The 22,629-nt window shown below is 39.7% G+C and overlaps 1 protein-coding gene across 2 annotated transcripts in view; it reads left to right on the forward strand.

Moving 5' to 3' along the window:
• Positions 1-22,629, forward strand: part of lrp1ab (low density lipoprotein receptor-related protein 1Ab) — a 141,928-nt gene that overhangs the window by 23,244 nt on the left and 96,055 nt on the right. For both annotated transcript variants that reach the window (XM_067371536.1, XM_067371537.1), the window contains exon 2: positions 8,113-8,235. In XM_067371536.1, the coding sequence (XP_067227637.1) occupies positions 8,113-8,235 (123 nt within the window). The remainder of the gene's footprint in view (positions 1-8,112; positions 8,236-22,629) is intronic.

Here is a 22,629-nt window from a genome sequence, read left to right on the forward strand (position 1 = left end):
TGCCGCGCAGAAATCGTCTCAGGCTATGAGGCATTTCTTGCCCAAGCGCTCCAGCTCCGCTTCTGCGTCTAGCCGCCCCAGGACTGCGCCGGCTCAGCAGAACAAACCAGCCCCACCTGCAACACAGGCAGCGCCGCCCCAGGAGCATCGCCAGCGCCGCGCCCTGCGAAGCGCCCTCCCTTCCCGAGGCGCCAGGGACCCCGGCCCAGGATTGTGCTGGACCCGGTGCCTCCGAAGTCGTCCTGATTCGTCGGACAGGAAGAGGATGGGGGACCGTCCCGTTACGACCGGACCACCCCAAAAGCTCCCACGGGTACTTTCCCCTCCGCCTCGTTTATTTCCGGGCGTGGGAAACATACTCCAAGTGACAGCTGGGCCCACACCTGTTGCGCCCACTCTAAACGCCGTTTTCACGGCGGACAAATTTCTACCTCATCACAAAAAGAGCAAATTTCCTCGTCCACCCCTCGCGGTGTACGACCCTCTCAACGGCGGTCTGTCACCCAACATTATTCAACCCCTAGCCACTCGGGCCGAGGCCTGGCAGGCCATCCCCGATGTGTCAGAATGGGTCATGGGGATCGTAAACCAGGGCTACTCGCTCCAGTTTGCACGACGGCCCCCCGCTTCGCCGGGGTGCTTCAAACATCGGTCAATCCGGACGACGCCATGTCCTCCGGGCCGAAGTCATGTCGTTGCTGGAAAAAGGAGCTGTGGAAATGGTTCCTCCGTCAGAGAGCGAGACAGGCTTTTACAGCCGCTACTTTCTGGTCCCCAAAAGGATGGCGGTCTCAGACCCATCCTAGACCTCAGGCTTTTGAATCACTCCCTCATGAGACGGAAGTTCAAAATGCTGACGCTGAAGCAGATCCTCGCGCACATTTGCCCCGAGGACTGGTTCTGCTCGCTGGACCTGAAGGATGCGTATTTTCACATCCAGATAGCCCCCCGTCACAGACGATTCTTGAGATTCGCATACGAAGGGGTGGCATACCAATATACGGTCCTGCCCTTCGGGCTGTCTCTGGCTCCCCGCACTTTCACCAAGTGCATGGACGCGGCGCTTTCCCCTCTGAGACAGATGGGAATCCGGGTTCTGAATTACCTCGACGACTGGCTCATCTTAGCCCGTTCGCGAGACGAGCTGGAACGCCACAGATCCGTGCTCCTCAGCCATCTACAATGCCTGGGTCTCAGGGTCAACTTAGCCAAGAGCTCGCTATGCCCCACTCAACGAATTTCGTTTCTGGGAGCAGTTTTCGACTCGGTCCGTATGACGGCAGTAGTCTCGCCAGAGCGCGCCCTGGCAATTCAGCAGCTCACGGCATCTGTCACGAACAAAGCCTATCTCCCTCTGAAGTTTTTCCAGAGGCTGCTAGGGCTGATGGCTTCCGCCTCCCCGGTGCTGCAGCTAGGCCTTCTTCGGATGCGGCCTCTTCAGTACTGGCTGAAGTTCCGGGTTCCTCCTAGCGCATGGCGGCACGGCCGCCTATGTCTCAAGGTCAATCGGGCCTGTCTTCTAGCCCTGAAACCTTGGATGGATCCAGTATGGTTCCAACGCGGAGTCCCCTTACAGGCGGTCTCACGGAGGACGGTGCTCTCAACAGACGCCTCCAACTTGGGCTGGGGCGCTGTGTGCGAGGGCAGACCGGCCTCTCGGCTCGTGGAGCCACGAGGAAAGCCATCTACACATCAACTGTCTAGAGATGCTAGCAGTGATGAAAGCCCTTCAGTTCTTTCAGGCTTACTTGACGGGACGTCATGTTCTAGTTCGGTCAGACAGTATGACGGTGGTGTCATACCTGAACCACCAAGGCGGTCTTTCTCGTCCAGCCGCTTATGCGCTCTGGCGAAACGACTGCTGGAATGGGCTCTTCCGAGGCTTCAGTCGCTCAGAGCGACTCATGTTCCTGGCAGGAACAATCTGGGTGCGGACATGTTGTCACGGAGCAACATCCCCTCCGACGAGTGGATGCTCCACCCCCAAGTGGTCCTCACGATCTGGGAGTTCTTCGGGAAGGCAGAGGTAGACCTCTTCGCCTCAGAAGACAACTCTCATTGCCCAACATTTTTCTCGAAGGAAGTAGATGCTCTGGCCCACACATGGCCCAGCACGCTCCTTTATGCTTTCCTCCGATCGCACTGATCCCCCAGGTCATCAGGCGTATCAGAGAAGACCAGCACAGAGTCCTTCTGGTGGCTCCCGCTCTGGAGGAACCAGGTTTGGTCCTCAGAGCTATTCAGGCTCTCTCTAAGAGCCCCGTGGCCGATTCCCCTGAGACGGGACCTCCTCTCTCAGGCAAACAGAACAATCTGGCACCCACAGCCGCAGCTCTGGGCTCTGCACCTCTGGTCCCTCGATGGGAGCCGACTAGCCTCCCGAGGACGTCCTAAATACCATTTCTCAGGCTAGAGCCCCATCTACGAGGCGCCTCTACGACCAGAAGTGGTCAGTCTTTGTTGATTGGTGTTCAACACGCAACATAGACCCTGTGGAGAGTGACGTATCTTCCATACTGTCTTTCCTCCAAGAACGCTTGGAAATGGGGCGCTCCCCTTCCACGCTTAAGGTTTACGTAGCAGCCATTGCAGCGTTCCACGCTCCTATTGCTGGCCAATCGGTGGGACGAAACGGGCTCGTGATCCGTTTTTTGAGAGGTGCTAGGCGTTTGAATCCTCCTCGCCCTCTCACTATTCCCTCCTGGGACCTCTCGTTGGTCCTCAGGGCCTTGAAAGGAGCCCCATTTGAACCAATGGGTTCAGCCGACCTCAGGCCCCTAACACTAAAAACCGCTCTGCTACTAGCACTAGCATCGGTAAAGCGTGTTGGCGATTTGCAGGCCCTCTCTGTGAACCCTGCATGCCTCGAATTCGGGCCTGGTGACTCTAAGGTCGTTCTGAAACCTAGGCATGGCTACGTCCCTAAAGTGCTCTCAACTCCGTTTAGAGCTCAGGACATCTCGCTCTCTGCTCTTCCTCCCTCGGCGGACGAACCAGAGCTGCAGCTACTCTGCCCAGTCAGGGCATTGAGGACCTACATAGACCGATCACAGTCTTTCAGACTGTCGGATCAGCTCTTTGTTTGTTTTGGCGGCCGCACCAAAGGGTCTCCGGTCTCGAAACAACGCATTTCCCGTTGGATAGTGGATGCTATTAACCTGTGCTACTCCTCACTGGGCACTAATTGCCCCATAGGAGTCAGGGCCCACTCCACTAGAGGAATGGCTTCCTCGTGGGCTTGGTCCAACGGAGTTTCCATCCAAGACATCTGTGAGGCGGCCGGCTGGTCTTCGCCGTCCACCTTTGTCAGGTTCTATCACCTCGATGTCCCGACCTTACAAGCTCGGGTCCTGTCGGTGTGATTAGCGGCTTCCAACAGGTCCCGCTTCACGCCACCATAGGAAGTATCTTCCTTCAGTGTAACCATGGGTTCGGTTAGGCTTTGCCTCCGCTTGTCCTTTTTGCCCCTCTGGGTGGCCAAATGCAAGCTATATCGTTCCCAGCCGTGGCACGGCGTGGTTGAATTCGTTCCCCATACGCAGTACGAGTGAAGTATCGAAAGGGGAACGTACTCGGTTACTAACGTAACCTCGGTTCCCTGAGATACGGAACGAGTACTGCGTCACTTGCCGTGCCACGAGGCTGCGGCTCAGGGTCGTCGCTTCAGTCGATTGACACTGAAATCCTATGGCGAAACGCCTGCTTATATAGCCCTATACCCCGCCCATTTCGGCGGGAATATTCGCGCGCTTTGTCGCCATAGGCCGCGCAGCTATGCCGCGCCGCCATTGGTTCAACAACTTGTCTATGAGTGAACCAATGACGGTGCAGTTACACTGCGTTATTGAAAAAGGCTTCAGCAGCGGGGAAAAAGGGAGACCTTTCCCCATACGCAGTACTCGTTCCGTATCTCAGGGAACCGAGGTTACGTTAGTAACCGAGTACGTTATCGGCTTTCAATTATAAAGAATTTTCAATATTAGCCAAAATGTTCATATCGGTGCATCATCCCTAACTATTATAAACAGAATCTCTCAAATAAAAGTCTGCAAAAAAAATTAAAAAAATAATAATAGACTGCAGCAATAAACGTTTTGTCAGAACCTCTAGCAAATTACATGTTATTTTGTTTAGTTGTCTGTTCAGAATCTTGGGAGAATCATGATCTCCATTTGAAACCTTCTGTTTGAGTCAGGAAACTGCTTTAGAAGGCAGCTCAGTTTGTTTTAGAACAAAGCTAAAGACAAGGATGGTCAGATATACACATTTCACTACAGAGCTTAGTTCTCTTCATAATTTCACCCACTTTGTCTCTATCCTCTCTCTTGTCCATAGGGATATCATCTTACACTAAACAGCTGTTGACAGACAGTTTGAGAAGTTATGGTCAGAGATTAGATGCAATGGTCCAGCTTTCTCAGCACATTCAAAAATGTATAGAAACGTGACTGATACTATGCACATCCCTCTTCTCTCTTGTGATTGCAGTCACATCCTCTCCCCCTTGCAGCTTTTCCCCTGGTTCCCTTTCCCAAAACACCTCTCCTCCTGCCAAGTGTGAGCGAAAGTCCTGCAGAGAATCACAATCAGATAGCTACTGCTGTTCTCTTCTGTACTCAACTGCTACTTGAGTTCTGCTACAGTGTACAACGCTACAGTCATTGTAGTCATTGTACTGTTTTAGTAAAACATCAGGGATGCACCAATATGAACATTTTTGATGATACCGTTAATTCTAGCAGATAACCGATATATTTTGGCGGCTGGATCAAAATCCAAATTTTTATAGAATTTTTGAGAGCCTGATTACAAAAACTAAAACTTCACCATTAAAAGCCATGTCTCAAGCACACAAATATAATGATGTTATATTATATCATTATTATTTATAAAACGGTTAGTTCCTGTCCTTGATTCTGTGTTTTATTCACGATAAAACACGGCTATGACTGCTTCACCCAACGGTTCTGTGTATCACTACACAACACCCTTAGCAACCACTCTTAGCGACGTAAACTGTTTGTTCTCAATTGATGTTGTTCATTGAAGCTTACTGTATTATATAGAAGAGTATTGTGAGAAAAAGATTGAGTGAGCGAGTTTATTAACTGCATTCAGAATTTTTCTTTAGGTCAGTCCTATTTTCATAATAAAAAAATCTGTTTAAATGTCCGCTGCAGTATCTTGTCCTTTTAACAGTTAAGGGGTTTTCCCGTGACTGACAGCGCTAGTCAAAGCATTTGTCAGTTGCGTCTTGTTCCGTGTTCACAACAATTCAGTCTTTTCAATTTAAAAGTCTTAGCTACTGAGTGACTCACTCATAAAGACAGTCTTTGATGCCATCTAATGGCGTAATAATGTACGTTAACTTCTGTTGTTGTTCACGGTCAGGGACTATTTTTTTTCCGGCGGAAGGAAGGCTTTTAGTGATTTTACTTCATGAAAGTTGCATTGATAGATATATTTTTTTTAATTTAATATTTGTATTGTGTGGTAACCGTTTTATAAAAACAATAAGGTACTCGAGGCTAGTGCTGTATCATGAAGTCGTCATGGCTGAAGGGCGATACACGCGATATTCACGATTCACGATACAGCACAGCCTTCTCGTACCTTATTGCTTACATGTAGCTTATATGATGTGTTGCATTTAACTGTATTTTCCTTTTTGAAGTGACTCCAATCATATTTCCAATTATAAGCATTTCAAAACCATCATGGCGAACAGTGCGCATCTAAAGTGTCTCAGCTGAAGGAAATAATCCATTATTTATCAGCTATATCAAATTTTCTTATCAGTCCAATAAGGATAACATTAAAAATGAACACATATCGGCGGATACTGATATGGTGGCTAATATATAGTGCATACCTATAAAACATTGATCAATTAAAATCAAAAAGTATGCTCTTATCCCATGATTTTCCTCTTTAAGGACACATTTTTGCTGTAAATTTGTGTTTGGACTCTAGCTCGGTACTTAAAATAAGTGTTGCTTATATAGTGCATTCAGATTTCAAAATGGTTTTGTTGTTGATTTGAAGGGGGGGGGGGTATCACACACAGTTTCTGCCAATCTCATGTTAATCTTGAGTACCTATAGAATAGTATAGCATCCTTCATATCGCCAAAAAGTCTTTAGTTTTATCATATTTATAAAACACACATACGCTGTACCGAGTCTTTCCGAAAACAGCCGAGTGCCTGGAGTCGTGTCGTATGAGCAAGTCCTGTGCAGGGCTGCCGATGACTTCCGTAAACCCGAACAAAGTACGTTGATGGGAGTGCTCTTGCTCTCTTGCTCTGGTCGACGTGTGCATGCGCGCTCTTCTGGGAGAAGTGCCCACACAAGGAATTCCGACCTTTCTGATGTCATACAGGCACATACTCGAAAAAAAGATCCCGAAATTTAAGAGGATTGGGAAGATTATTTTTGGCACAGAAATACTCCGTCATACGTCCAACTTGTGTTTTGAAACTTTGGCCATGTTTAGCATGAGAATCCAACTCTTTAACAGTGTAAATAAGTCAGAATGCATGAAATAGCATTATACCCCCCCTTTAAAAATTGTAATGTTACTGTCATTAAATTAGTAAAACTGCCACATAAATTAGATTTTTCAATAAATTCATTAAAAAATAGGATTCAATGGTTTTGATCCTTTTTATTACTAAGATTTTCTTCCAGAAGTCCCTCATGTGTTAAAATGTTCTAGTAATAAACACTGCTGTTTACCTGCTTAAATATTCATCTATGTATTAATGTATTGGTGCATATAAATAGAAATGATTTGAAGAGATGAGGGTTACTAAAATCAGAGATTTTCAGAGAATATAATATAATATAATATAATATGATATAATATGATATAATATGATATAATATAATATAATATAATATAATATAATATAATATAATATAATATAATATAATATAATATAATATAATATAATATAATATAATATAATAAAGACTGAGTTTTTTTTAGCTATTTCACCCAGCCCTAGCTTAAAATGCATGCAATGCTTAAGGATGATTGTTCTCAAATCTTTCCATTTAGCAGCTTTGTATTTGGAAAAGGCCTGTGGTCAGTTGTATATGCAAGTAGGCCACACCCACAGGAGGTATTGGAGCTAGAGTGTTTTACTGAGGGACTGACAGACTAAGAATGGTTTAAATACAGCAGCGGTTTTGCTGAGGATATCTAACTTCTAGCTGAGTGGACCAGTGTCAGCAGTGGGGCAGGGCCAGATTACCCACAGTCCTCAGACGGTCCTGCGGTTTACCTCAACAATCTCATCAGACTGACTTAGCAAAAATACTCTTTCGATTGTCTGGCTCTCCCCGGCGTTAGACAGAACTGACATACTTTGCCCTACCACCGGTAATGAAAAGTCCTTTGTCCACACATCGAGAGAAAACATCTCTCAGGTTATAAAGAGCAAAAGTAAACCACTGTTTATGGGCAGCACTTGGGAAATAAACAAACATAAAGCACCTATGCTGAAATAAGTGGGTTAAGATTACAGCGGAATGGGTTTTCTTGGAATATAAAGTTGTGAACTTGGCATGACACAGCTGTTTCTGTGTTGAAACCAGCTATCTTTGGCATGAGGAATGGTAGTTTTAGCAAAGCCTATGACCACATCCACAAGGTTTTTCTTCTAAAAGTTTTGTCCTGTTACATTTGCTTGTTTCATAAGTGGTATATCTAGATGTTCCCCTCAACAAAAATTGACTTATTATTGCTGAAGCATTTAGTGGTTGACCATATGGGTTGTTTAGTGGCTGATATCTAGACAAGGTGGTGGATGATGACTGCTTTTTGCTCATTTTATATATAGTAGGGTCCAAAATCTGAGGGTCCAAAAATCAAATCATTTTATGTCATAGCAATTCTTAGTTGTTGGATTTTTAAGGATTTTTAAGGTTTATTACTATTATTATTTTATGATTTTATTGTTTTTATTAATAAAAAGTCATCATATTTTACGTAGTATGTACTTAATTTACTAAAAAAAAACATAACCGAGTCAAGTCGTAAGTGAAACTCAAAATGACCAAATATGAGAGATGTATTTCATTTTTGTAATTTATTTCTCTGTTCCAGCTCCAAAGACATGCAGTCCGAAGCAGTTTGTGTGTAAAGACCAGGTAACGTGCATCTCCAAAGGCTGGCGCTGTGATGGAGAGAAAGACTGTCCCGACGGCTCTGATGAAGCCGCAGATATCTGTGAGTAAACTGATTTATCTGCCTCAGACGTGAATGGTATGACATCATGATATAAAGATATAAGCGTTATCATGGCTGAGCTGAAATATTTTGGCTATGGCTTGTTTTGTAACGTTATATACTGAAACCAGTCCTAGATAAATTCTCAGGTCCTTCTTTTTTTGTGTGTGTGTCAAGTTAAAAATAGTTTTAAAAACTCATATCAAAACCTGTAAGATTTGTTGTGCTCCACCTAGTTGTTTTTGAAAGGAAGAGCTAGGGGTGGGTGATAAGACCCAAATTTTATGTCATGATATGAGATTTTATTTCACGATAACGATATATATATATATATATATATATATATATATATATATATATATATATATATATATATATATATATCTATATATATATATCACATTTATCACAGTGGTTATTTTTTACCTGATAAATTATAAAATATGTAATATTGACTGATAACTGATATGGTAGCAGTATATCATGCATTTTTATGATTTAACCATCACTTCTGAATAGCCGTGACCATTGATTGAGATGTATATTGACCAAAATGTATGCATAGTGTTACGCAGGCTTGCATATGGGGGTTAACGGCAAACACAGACTACAAAGTGTGTGTTTGAAGGACATTCTATGGGTGTTTTCTGAGTGCTGGCACTAATTAAACTGCTCTGTTTAGTCTGGTTTACTGCATACAGTCCTGTCCAAGTGATGTGAGCTCATCTCAAACGCAAAAACAGGAGCCCGGCTCTTTTTATGTAGCACTGACCGGCTCCTAAATGTTTACGCACATGCAGGCCTAATGAAGCCGGTTGTACCGCACCTCACTTCACATCTGTCACACAAGCCAGACACCCTCACAGCAGGCAGCCATGATGGTTCCACCATCAGCATTTGGGCAGTGCTTTACTGTCCAGCAGGAGAACAGACAGAGCTAGTTAAGTGTTTACATATGACCTTCTGTGCTGTAATTGCAGCTGCCTTTTCATCCTCACAGGCTGATAAACAAACTGCAAACATGCTTTATTTGCTGTGTTCACTAGTCTCTGTTTACACCTAATGGATTTTATTTATTTAGCCTCTCTATATTATACTAATTTCTTGGTGGAAATTTATGGAGGACCAGGGGTGCCACTTAAAAATAAAAAGAAGAATCAATTAATTAATTTAATAATTCAAACATAAAAATGTATATAAATGAATCACTTTTTATATGGGCAAATTAATAGACATATTTAAAGTTGTTTATTTAATTCCTGTTTTTAAATGTAGTTTAATAAAACAATAAAACAATAACGTTTAAAAATCTTTTTTGAATGTATAAATAAATAGACAAATTTGAAATGGGATATTTAATTCATTGTTTAAAACGTAGATCAATAAAACAATAAAAAGTTCATTAGTAAATCATTTTAAATGCGCATTTAAATCGCTTTTTTAAAAAGAATTTGGCAAATGCTTTTCTTTCTCTATTTACCAATTGCTTTTCTTTGTCGGTTTGCCAAATGCTTTTCTTTATCCATTTGTCAATCGAGTGGTAAAATGCCATTGGACAGTACACACGTGGGAGCAACCAATCAACTTTCGCCTCAATTTGAAGAGCCAATCCTCTCTCACTTGTAACACTCACTGTCATTGGACAGTTAGTACGGTGACCGGGAGGGGACATGTTCGGTTCATTTAGTTTTGTCGTGGCCACAACATATAAACTCGTGGCCACAAGATATTAATTCGTGGGAATGTGATAATAAGTTGTGGCCACAAGATCGTTTTGTCGAGGTAACGACATCCTTATGTCGTGGCCTCGAGATCATATGTTGAGGGAACGACATAATTTCTCATGGCCACGAGTTGTGTAAACAACCTGCGCTACCATAGCACATAGCAACCTGGAATTATCACAAATGGACAATACCATAATAATATTTCTAATTAAGAATGAAAAATAATTATATATATATATATATATATATATATATATATATATATATATATATATATATATATATATATATATATATATATAGGCCTATATATAAATAATATTCCCGTAAATGATCTCCTTGTAAAATTCCCGTGCGCCTACAGAAATAAAATAAAATCATAAATAAAGCTTTCATAGGTTATATACAAATAATAAACAAAATATTCTAAAATAGTAACACATTTTTAAAACTTAAACTCTGAATTAATTCGAATGCTGTCACAGGCACGAGGGGCTACAAGAGAAAACAGACCGGTGGGGATAAAAAAAAAAATATCCCCCCTGGGTGATGCTACTCCACAAACCACCAAGAGCATATAAAATACCAAAAATAAAAATCTTTTTTTAAAACATCGCAAAATGAAACGCTGCGTTTATATAGAACTGTCTCTTTACCACCACAACAAATGGGACACTTTTCAGACGCGCATTCCGACAAGTCAAACAAGCGCGGAAAAGGTGCCGGTGACAACGAGTGAGCTTCAGCTGAACAACAGTGAACTGCGGTCGGATGATGTTAGTAAGAAAAATAAACACTCAGAAAAATGAACACGACTGTCCAATCAGCCGTTATACTGTGCTCGTGGCGCGCACTCAAGAATTGCATGAGCAAATGCGCCGGCGCGCGCTGCATAATTACTTTATTATAGCATAAATAAAGCGCAAAAGAAACTATGAGCAATGGCTTTGTCATGAAATTACCACACAAGCGATTAAAGCTGCCTCAAAACTGTGCATGCATGTATTTGTTGACATGGTTTTAAAGCTATTGTTATCCAATTTGTTGGCCTTTAAAAGTCTTAAAAATGCACATATGTACACAGGCCCGGATTAAGAACACATTGGGCCCTGGGGCTATAGCAACACCAAGGGCCCCCTTTCATATGATTGCCAAGCCACAGTGTCTTGTACCACAAGAATTTGTTTTTTATTGTTATTATTTTTATATTTTTACAAATTTCATTTTATCAAATCATTTTATATAAGCACAAGCACACTAAATATTCCATGCTATTTTACATATTTTAAAATATATTTAACATAAAATATTTAACATATTTTGAAATTGTATTGCATATATTGCTGACACAATAATTCTTTCTTCTTATTAACACAAAATAAACTATTTTGAAGAATGTGGGTAACCAAACAGTTGATGGTCCCCAGTGATTTCCACATTATATATATTTTTTTTCCTACTATGGAAATGAATGGGGACCAGCAACTGTTTGGTTACCCACATTCTTCAAAATAGTTTATTTTGTGTTCAACAGAAGAAAGAAACTCATTCAGGTTTAAAACAACTTGAAAGTGAGTATGATGACAGGATTTTAATTTTTGGGGTGAACTATCCCTTTAGGGACAAGGGTCCGCATGCTAACTATTAGGATGCTGTCACGACCTGCACGCGTCCGATTTTCTCAACTGACTTCAGACATAACCAACTGTGTTTATGTAAACCTTGACGCGAAAGAAGTCCAGTAGTCAGGTGCTGTTTGACAGGCTTAAGTTTGTGTGCACGCTTCGGGTGTATGGGGTCAGAAAAAGCGCATAGAACAGCACACGAATGACATGTTTAACTGGCAGGGCTTTAAAGCACATGCAAATAAAGAACTTTTGTGCAGTGTCCCGTGAGTAACTCTACCGCTGTGTTAACGTGTGATGTGAATGTGAATGTGTCGAGGTCGAGTTGTACGGATGGAGGCACCAGAACTGCAACTGATAGAATGTGCTTCAAAGGCAGATAGTGGAGACAAGTCACTCGACATTGGTGTTCGTCAAAAAAACAGTAGGAAAGTTAATTCAGGGTTTTTACACGGGTGATGATGATGATGGGAGAAAAACACTGACATTGTGAATTCAAACGGCAATAAAATCAATCGACTCGTAAACTGTAAATGTTGAAAACACCTTACGTTTTCATGAGAAACAATTACTATCCGAATAGGGCTTAACTCGTTATAAGAATAATAACTTGCTGCAGCTGCTATCTCACCTTTTTCAACGTCTAAAGCACACAGATCGGCGACGGTGTCGGTGGGTGAAGATAATTGTGAGCTGCCGCTGCGCGCGGGGTCTTCCACTGGCTCGGATGTTTTATGTGAACCGAAGAAGTTAGTTTTGGTATTTTTGCTGTAAGATTAGCATCCCTTTTTCTCCCTTTCAAGCTTATTTTTCCTTTTTTGCGCACCACTTTTTTAATCATTTGAACACCAGCGAGGCTGAAAAAGCAATAAAGGCCAAATTTCTAGTCTACATGAGATAGCATAACGCAAAGAGGCGTTTCCCGATGTCATGGCACGAATTGTAAAGTGATTTTGATTGGACGATGATTTATCAGTCAGGCACATTTTCCAATCATTTTTTCTTGTTATTTTATTAGACACAAATCAAACACCTATGACTTGTCAATCTCATTTCCTCCAGCCAATCACGGGCCCCCTCTACCCGCGGGCCCTGGGGCTTCAGCCCCACCTAGCCCTTATGTTAATCCGGCCCTGTATGTACACCAGGGAAATCTAAATTTTCTCGGTGGAGCATGCCCCCGTACCCCCCTAGTAAACTACATTTTCTGACCTCGGTAAATTATGAAACTCTGTGTACAGCACAGCTTATATTCTATCTAATGAAATCTGAGGTAAACGTGTATAAATAAATGGGACCAAACGCGATTGAATGTAAAGGGTTGTGTCTCGTTATTCTATTAATAACTACCGATTGATTTTGCATTTCTATCATAGCTATATAAATATCTAAGCTATATCTAATACTTCAAATCTCAAAGTTAAATCAGAATATAATAATTTCTTAATTCCGTTCTTTTTCTTAATTAAAAATATTATTATGGTATTGTCCATTTGTGATAATTCCAGGTTGCTATGGTTGCACAGGTTGTTTACACATTTAACTCGTGGCCATGAGAACAATATATCGTTCCCTCAACATATGATCTCGAGGCCACGACTTTACATGGCGTGGCCACGACATAAGGATGTCGTTACCTCGACAAAACGATCTCGTGGCCGTTCCCACGAATTAATCTTTGGCCACGGCATATTATCACGTTCCCACGAGTTTATATGTTGTGGCCACGACAAAACTAAATGAACCGAACATGTCCCCTCCCGGTCACCGTACTAACTGTCCAATGACAGTGAGTGTTACAAGTGAGAGAGGATTGGCTCTTCAAATTGAGGCGAAAGTTGATTGGTTGCTCCCACGTGTGTACTGTCCAATGGCATTTTACCACTCGATTGACAAATGGATAAAGAAAAGCATTTGGCAAACCGACAAAGAAAAGCAATTGGTAAATAGAGAAAGAAAAGCATTTGCCAAATTCTTTTTAAAAAAGCGATTTAAATGCGCATTTAAAATGATTTACTAATGAACTTTTTATTGTTTTATTGATCTACGTTTTAAACAATGAATTAAATATCCAATTTCAAATTTGTCTATTTATTTATACATTCAAAAAAGATTTTTAAAATGTATTGTTTTATTGTTTTATTAAACTACATTTAAAAACAGGAATTAAATAAACAACTTTAAATATGTCTATTAATTTGCCCATATAAAAAGTGAATCATTTATATACATTTTTATGTTTGAATTATTAAATTAATTAATTGATTCTTCTTTTTATTTTTAAGTGGCACCCCTGGTCCTCCATAGAAATTGAGGGCTGCTTTTTCTTTCTTTCTGTTTAAAAAAACAAAACAACTTTTTATTGTAATCATTGATGTTTTTCTTAAGGCTTTTTTTTTTTTTTTACTCACTCTCCTTTCAAACAGAAAGTACTGGGAGTGACCCATGGTATCTTATGGTAAAACTAGTGAGGCACCGAAATTTTTTCATTTAGCCAAAAACAAAAACCGTACTTAAATTAGGTTATTTGAACTCTGTATGCTGTTCATTGTGATCTCAGTTGTCTTCTCAGGCGATAAATCAAACCAATTGCAGTAAAGTTGATATACTCGATATTTCGGTCAAACGAAAATTCAGATTTTTTGCTGTTTGGGGCAGATCTGCTAAATGAAATGCCAAAATGCACAAGTTTGATGTTATAGGATGGTAATACTGTGGTACTTTGATTTATACAATAGTACTGTATAGTTACTATACTTCAATGCCATGTTATTCCTTCAGAAAAAAAAAAAAAAAAAAAACGAAAAACAATGGTATTACCATCAGGGTAGACATTTTAAAGCTTTCTATATTTCTCATGTCTGTGAGGCAAATAGCATGCGCTGATTTTTAGTTCATTTTTGTGACGCGCTCCAGTTCACAGAGACTGAGACGGCAGAAAGCGCATCCTGTTTTTTTTTTTTTTTTTTTTTTACAAAAGCACAACATTTTGTTGTTATTGTGAGTGTTCACAAATAAAAGTAGACGCATTACAGTTTTGAATGATGCATTACTCTTATCTGTATGAACAAAAACTACAGAATTTTTTTTTTTTCCTGTTATCAGGAAAAAATGCAAGTGCTATGCGCCAAATAATGGCGCACATTTATCTAGGTTAATGTTAGAGTTATGTAAAATTGCTACTACTTACATGTTTCAAATGATAAGCCATATTTGAGGTCAATGGATGATAGGCGAATGTTTGGATTTCCTACCTGGCATTATGTAATTACCACAAGGACCCACCGTTAAAGATCTGTCTGCATGATTTCTACTTCCGACTAAAAACATTTTGGTCGACCAAGCCTGTTCTAGTCGACTATTAGGGGACAGCCCTAATTACAGAAACCATATTTACAGAATCATACTTTAAAAGTATGTGGACATGGTGCAACATACTATGAAGAATCATGCTATTTTTGGAAATGTACCATATAGTACCATGTATATAAATACTATTGTGTATGAATTTTAGAACCATAGTACTTTTACACACAGTACATACTTGCATCCAATACTAGTTCCACACTCATTTTTTGTTTTGTAAGGGCATTTATTACTAAAATACCCTGTCCAAAATTGATGCTAATACCCTGGAACTTTTTTAAGTGCCATTCACTCTTTGCTGAATGAATTGACAGAATGCACAGCTCCCCTTACAAAAAACATACTGTGGTGCCATGGTACAGTATAATATATATAGTGTATTATGGCACTAAATGTTTATGATATTCATACCATTTTACTAACATGGTACTCCAATACTACAGTACTTTTTTTTCATCAAGCTTCATCAAGCCTCTACCAAGAGAATTACACGAGATGTCCAGCTGTAGTTTAAGGCTCTATGAGGAGAAATTCACACAGGACACCTCCAAATGAGCAGCCCATCGTTTGGACATCTAACACAGAATAGCTCCAGGGCGTTTGAGAACGAGGTCCTTAAAGCACATAAACATCAAAGAATTTTCCACCCACAAATAAACTTTGTGCTGCGATCCCACCATCTGCCGCTCAAAAAGCACCACTAATATCATTTCAAGGGTGCTAATGCAGTTTGGCTGAACACACAAAGGGGGCTTTTCATTAGACTGAAGCTCTGACCTTTTGATTTATCATGATCTGTTTTTGCCAATTACACACATTACACACTTAATCCTCTTTGTTAAAGCCATTTCCAACCATTCAAATTTAAGAGAAAGGCCTGTACGGGCTGTCAGCATTTCAAATGAGAACGTATGTAAATTTTAGAGTAAGTGTCACATCTAATCCTGGTCTTAACTGTCATTTTGTTATTAGAGCCTTTGTGAAGTCACTAGGCGGTGTCTGTCTGATGTAACGCCACATTTATTTGACTCGAAAGGATTGAAGAGATAAAATGAGATGGGTTGCAGAAACTTGTTTATCAATTGTTCTGGTTTTGAAACGCACTCATTCAGACCAAGTCTGGTGGCTGTAGCTCAGGGTTCAGTTGAGACTTGTCTTGTGCTATTAAGGTGTGCTGTGTGTTTGAAGGCTTTTCTCGTGCTCTACTTCAGCTTTCTACTTCAAGTTAATTTCTAACTAACTGACTGAGTTCCCACCAGTGTTATGCTGCCAGAGCACATAAATCTCTCCCTCTTTTTTTCTCTCTTTTGTTTCCCTCTCACTTTCTCTCTGGGTGCAAACCAGTTTTTTCAACAAACCTGGCGCCCAATGTAGGTCTTGTTTATATCTTTAAGTAGGTCAGTATATCATTATAAAAGCACTGTGATAAGAGACGAGAGCAGTGAGGAACTCCTGTTCTCTCTTTCCTTCTGAAGCTTAAAGAAGGTTGGGAAGGGTATAGCAATGTTACCTGTCACAATTTATAATGCTGTAGTAAAAGTCAACTGTTGAATCATGTCTAAATTTGAAGGTTATGCTGTATGCATGTGGAATTGAAGTTATAAAGTGGAGTCATTTTGTTCGTTTTGCACTCTAAAAAATGCTGGGATAAAAACAACCCAAGCTGGGTTAAATATGGACAAACTCAGCAGGTTGGGTTAAAGGGCACCTATTATGCCCTCTTTCACAAGATGTAATACAAGTCTCTGGTCTGGTCAAGTTTCAGCTTAAAATACCCCACAAATTTGCCCCTATTTGGGGGTGAGCAAAAACATGCCTTTTGCTATATTACTATATTGCTGGCTAAAAAAATAAATCCAAAATTGGTTGAAAAAAAAATGGCTGGGTGAAAACAACCCAATCCCTGGGTCTGTCCATATTTTTAGAGAGTGTGTGCTCAATTACTTGAGTTGAAATAATTATGTATGTTAATTAATAATAATAATATATATGTAGTAAAATGGCAATAATTAATAACAAATATTCAAAGTTATTTTTTAAGACCCTGACATTCAAGATTTTAACGAGAACCCTTTTTGGAATGCTTGTATTAGTTGTTTTGGTTTCATTGATTACATTACATTAGTGAACTTAATCATTGCATTCTCTTGTTTGCTGCCACTTCCATACATGGGTACTTGTGTCCATTCTTAGTATGTGTAAGCACATTATACTTTGAGCCAGCCTTAGAACTAAAAGTAAGTCGTAGTGAGTCATGCCGCTTTTTCATTTAGTCTTGTGTCTTAATTGCACGACTGTTCCCAGGTGTCTTACCTAAGCTGCAATTACCCTCCAGAGTTAAAGACAGATTCTCACAGTCTGGCTATGTCAGGGCATCATGCTGCACGGCGCCCGTGGAGCTCATCTGACTCATCTTTCCCAGGCAGACTCAAAGAAGCAAAATGAGATATCAAATTCTCTTCGTCAAATTCTCTTCGTCTCATTTGCGGCTTCTCTGAGTTTGTTTCTGTCTTTGCCTTTAATTTTACACTTCAGCTATGTTCCAAACCCTTGTGAGCCACCTACCTAGAAGGCACGTGTAGGTATCATATGCTGTCCCAATTATTAGGCAGCAAATTTATTCTGTATTTTAAAAGGATAATATTTACATAGGCTGTAAAAAATGTGTGAAATTTACGGTAAAGAATTGCAGCTGTGGTTGTCAGAAATTTACTGTGACAAAATATGGTAGAAACCTTTTAAATTTTACAGATTTAACTTCATTTTAATTAAAAAAAAGCATATTTCATTAGCTGAAATAATATTTATATACCAAATTACTATTAAATGTACTTTATATAATTATAATATTCTGACAACCCCCTTAAAAACACAGATAGTAAAGAGAAAACCACATGATAAATCAAAGTTCCTCAAGCTGAGGTAAAAACAAAAATATTTTTTCACAACGTGTCAAAAAAATGTAGGATTTTTAATCAGGCACCAAATAAAGTACCCATTGCATTCTTTCAGCTAATAGAATCATTTTGCATTCTGCTGGGGGTTACGGTTTGGATTAGGAATGTCTGTTTTATTTATTTATTTATTTAACTCCAATTACAGTATCATTTTTTTATTTTTTTATTATTTTTTATTACATAGTATGTAGAATATCCCAGAATGCTTTATGGCCAGCATGATTGTGGTAAGGGCAGCAAACAGGACCAGATGTGTTAAAAAAAAATGTAATGTAAATGTAATTTTAGAAAAAGAGACACTAACTGCACCAAATGTATTGGTAAATCAGCAGTCTTGTTCCAGAAAGCTCTGGGGAAAGGAGAGTGCTCAGCGTGGGGCCACATGCGTTTGAGTGTGTATGTAAATGCTGTCTTTTCACATTCAGATGCTGTTTTAGACTCTTTGATTGAATGGGTTAGGAGGAGTGATTTATTCAGTGTAATTTGCACTTGTGTAAGGCTGTTGCCACCCACAGCCGCCCCTGAAGAGACTGATATCTGTCCGTGTCATTACAGCGATTACTTGGATTGAGAGAAGGCCATCAGACATGTGACCTACAGGAAAAGGTGATTTTGTCACGTATTGTTAGAGCTTGACCAATAATAGATTTTGCCAATGCTAAAGGTGAGGGGGGGAAAAAATCATGTCTTTGATTTACTCAGCCATTAATTTTTTTTTTTTTTTTTTAATCTGCATACTTAAATGGTAAATGCGAATCTCTCTCTATCTCTCTCTCTCTCTCTCTCTCTTTTTAATATACCGGTACCGTAAAAACAATGCATTCTGGGTAATATTATTTGGCATTTTCGAGAAAGTAACCTATAGGCTATAGGGTCCAATTTTCACTATTAAAGGAACACTCCACTTTTTTTGAAAATAGGCTCATTTTCCAACTCCCCTAGAGTTAAACAGTTGAGTTTTACCGTTTTCGAATCCATTCAGCTGATCTCCGGTTCTGGCGGTACCACTTTTAGCATAGCTTAGTATAGTTCATTGAATCTGATTAGACCGTTAGCATCGCGTTTAAAAATGACCAAAACGTTTTGATATTTTTCCTATTTAAAACTTGACTCTTCTGTAGTTAAATCGTGTACTAAGACCAACAGAAAATGAAAGTTGCGATTTTCTAGGCTGATATGGCTAGGAACTATACTCTCATTCCGGCGTAATAATCAAGGAACTTTGCTGCTGTTCCATGGCTGCAGCAGTGCAATGATATTACGCAGCGTCTCTCACATATGTCTCCATGGTTGCAAGGCACGTTCCATGTGCAAGCAGGGGCTCAGGGGCTCACGGGCACTGCGTAATATCATTGCTGCTGTTCCATGGCTGCAGCAGGCGCAAAGTTCCTTGATTATTATGCTGGAATGAGAGTATAGTCAAAAAACGCGTTTTGATGACGGAAGTGATGTCTCGCCCATATACTTCAATGAGCGCGAGACATCACTTCCGTTGTCAGAGCGCGATCAGACCTCACTAGCCGGAAGCTGAACGAAGTTGGACATAGTGGTGTTTTAGAGGTAAAAATTATATAAATACTGTTCGGTTTCTCGCACAAACCGATCGTTTCGTGTCTTAGGACATCAATGTGCCGTCACGAGCCGCGGGGTTTAATTTGGATTTGTCTATGGAAGTTTTTTCGACTCTTATTGTTCAAGTTCCCAATCACTGCTATTATTTGACTGACAGACGGCAGCGGTTGCAGTTAAAAATCATAATTTGCGTTCGACTGAAGAAAAAAAGTCATCTACATCTTGGATGCACTGGGGGTAAGCAGATAAACATCAAATTTTCATTTTTGGGTGAACTATCCCTTTAATGATGCCCCAAAATCGGCAGTTAAAAAAATTGAGCTGAAACTTCACAGACACATTCAGGGGACACCTTAGACTTATATTACATCTTGTAAAAACTGGTTCTAGGGCACCTTTAACTAACTATTAACTATGACTTTTTCCTCAATAAACTCCTAATTACTGCTTATTAATAATTTGTAAGGTAGTTGTTAAGATTAGGTATTGGGTAGGATTAGGGGATGTAGAATATTTGGTCATACATAATTATAAAACACACACCTTATTCTGCGTTTTATAATAACTAATAAACATCCAATATCCTAGTAATGTGCATGCTAATAAGCAGCTAGTTAATAGTGAGAATTGGACCCTAAACTATAGTGTTACCATATATATGGACATTTTGTTAATGATGACAGACTTTTATGTTTGCTTGCTCTTGAACTTCTGGAAAACAAAAAGGGCATTGTAAAGCCCAATAAAACATTATTATAATGTCTTTTATTGCCTATGAAATCGTAAAACGATAAAAGTGTATTTTATTTTTTATTAGTGTATTTTTTTCGTTTTATCATTTATTTTAACGTTAAGATTCTTATGCCCACAAGTCTATAGTATCTTAAACCATTCAAGGTTGTTTCAGTTGCAATGTGCTTTATATTTATTAGTAGGCTATTTATTTATTCATGTAGTCTCCTTACTATGGTGAAGTTTTGTAGTTTTTGTATTTTTTACTTTAAATTGTCTACGATTTTAAGAATTCACTGATTTCTATAAATTGGAGAGGGAGGTTGAGAGAAGAAGGCAGGCAAAATTCATGAACGAGGAAAAGAGCAAAGGTGTAATAGAATATGCAAATGAATGGAAGTGTAGGAATGAACTATTCTGTTCTCTAAGCTCTGTTAAGGAATGACCTTGGTAGCTAATGGGTGTAATGAGTATTCTGGAAAGCAGAAACCAAGATCAGAGGTGTGTTTCATCGCCTGACCCGATTCATTTGTTATTGGGAACAGAGAACAGAAGGTTTGCAAGGACATTGGGTTAATGGCATGTCATCGCTGACCCTGGATCAGACGGTCAAAGACAGCATAAAATTAAGTGTCAAAAAAGAGACCCCACTGTGGCGGTGAAGATAATGGAAGGTCAAGGACGATTTGTTTAAAGACCAATTTGTTGTGCTCTCAAGCTTTTTGGCGAGCATGCGGAAAAAGAAGTGACGGCCATTGGAGGAATAAATAATTCAGATAGTTTTAAATGTTTAGTGAGGTTGTTTTGTAATGCAATTATGCCATCTACTATGTTTTATGTATTTTGAAATAATACATATACACGCATCTCGAATCTTGAAGCATTTATTTTACATGACGGGAAAAATGCTATGAACAGGGCAAAGGAGTGTTGGACATTACCGCTGGGGCCAGTGCAGGCAGTATTATTATGGGCCTGTCAGTATTCTGGGTGTGTTCATCAGAGCTGAAAGTAGGATGAATAAGCCAGAGAGACAGAAACAAACCCCCTAAGTGGGGGGAGGAAACGGTGCATCTTACACCAACACACAATTAACAAAAGCACAACAGGGAAGCCAAATGGGAGGTCATTATGTAACTAGAGGTAAGGATAGGGTAAGCTCAGTTTAGACACACATATACAGACTGCTCACATAGTATTTAGACTCCCTGTGGCTCTGCTCAAATGCTTAAGTACAGCTCATCTTGACAGCTTGAGCCCAGGTTCACTCAGTCATCTTTTCCAGCCATGGGAAAGCAAATTTTGTAGAAATGACCAAAAATTGTTTGTTGACCAAAAATGACCAAAAATGGTTTCAAAAAGGGGGGAAATAGTTTTGGATACATTATTTATTTATTTATTTATTTATTTATTTATTTATATTATATTATATTTAAAAAACATAAGTAGACTGTCTAAAGATTTTAATAATTTGTTGATAATGTTTTCTGTGTTTGCGGCTGCAGAGATTAAAGGGTTAGTTCACCTAAAAATTAAATTTCTGTCATTAATTACTCACCCTCATGTTGCCCCAAATTAACACAAATTAAGATATTTTTGATGAAATCCAAAGGTTTCTGAACCACAAATAGGCAGCAATGCCATTGCACCTTTTGAGGTCGAGAAAGGTATTAAAGACATAGTTAAAATAGTCCATGTGGATACAGTGGTTCAACCTTATAAAAATAATGACTTTATTCAACAATATCTTCTCTTCCCTGTCAGTCTGCTATAATTATGAAATGTTTTTCTCCAAAAAACGTTGGCCACAATTATTGGCACCCCTAGAATTTGAGTAAAATGAGTAAAATATCTCTGAAGTATATTCCCATTCATATTTACATTTTTTTGATCATGAACATGAAATTGTCCAGCCATGACTTCCTGTTCCACAGGAGTATAAACATGAGGAAACACAAAGGCCAAATTCCCTTAATCATTCATCACAATGAGTAAAACCAAACAATATAGTTCTGATGTGCAGCAAAAGACTGTTGAGCTTCACGATATAGAAAGTGGCTGTAAGAAAATAGCTAAAGCATTGAAAATCCCCATTTCCACTATCAAGGCAATAATTAAGAAGTTCCAATCAACTGAAGATGTTCAAATCTGCCTGGAAGAGGACGAGTGTGTAAATCATCCTAATGTGTGGTGAGGAGGAAAGTGTGAAAGGATCACAGCTGGAGAACTGCAGAGATTAGTTGAGTCTTGAGTCTCAGAAAGCCAAAAAAAAATAAAAAATCAAACCGCACCTTCATCCCCACAAGTTGTTCGGGAGGGTTTCAAGAAAAATCCTCTGCTCTCATTCAAAAACAATCTGAATGAGATTCAAATGGGACCGGCTTCTGTGGTCAGATGAAACTTAAAAAAGAGCCT

Source organism: Chanodichthys erythropterus, chromosome 20 (genome assembly GCF_024489055.1).
Source record: "Chanodichthys erythropterus isolate Z2021 chromosome 20, ASM2448905v1, whole genome shotgun sequence".
Lineage (NCBI taxonomy): Eukaryota > Metazoa > Chordata > Actinopteri > Cypriniformes > Xenocyprididae > Chanodichthys > Chanodichthys erythropterus.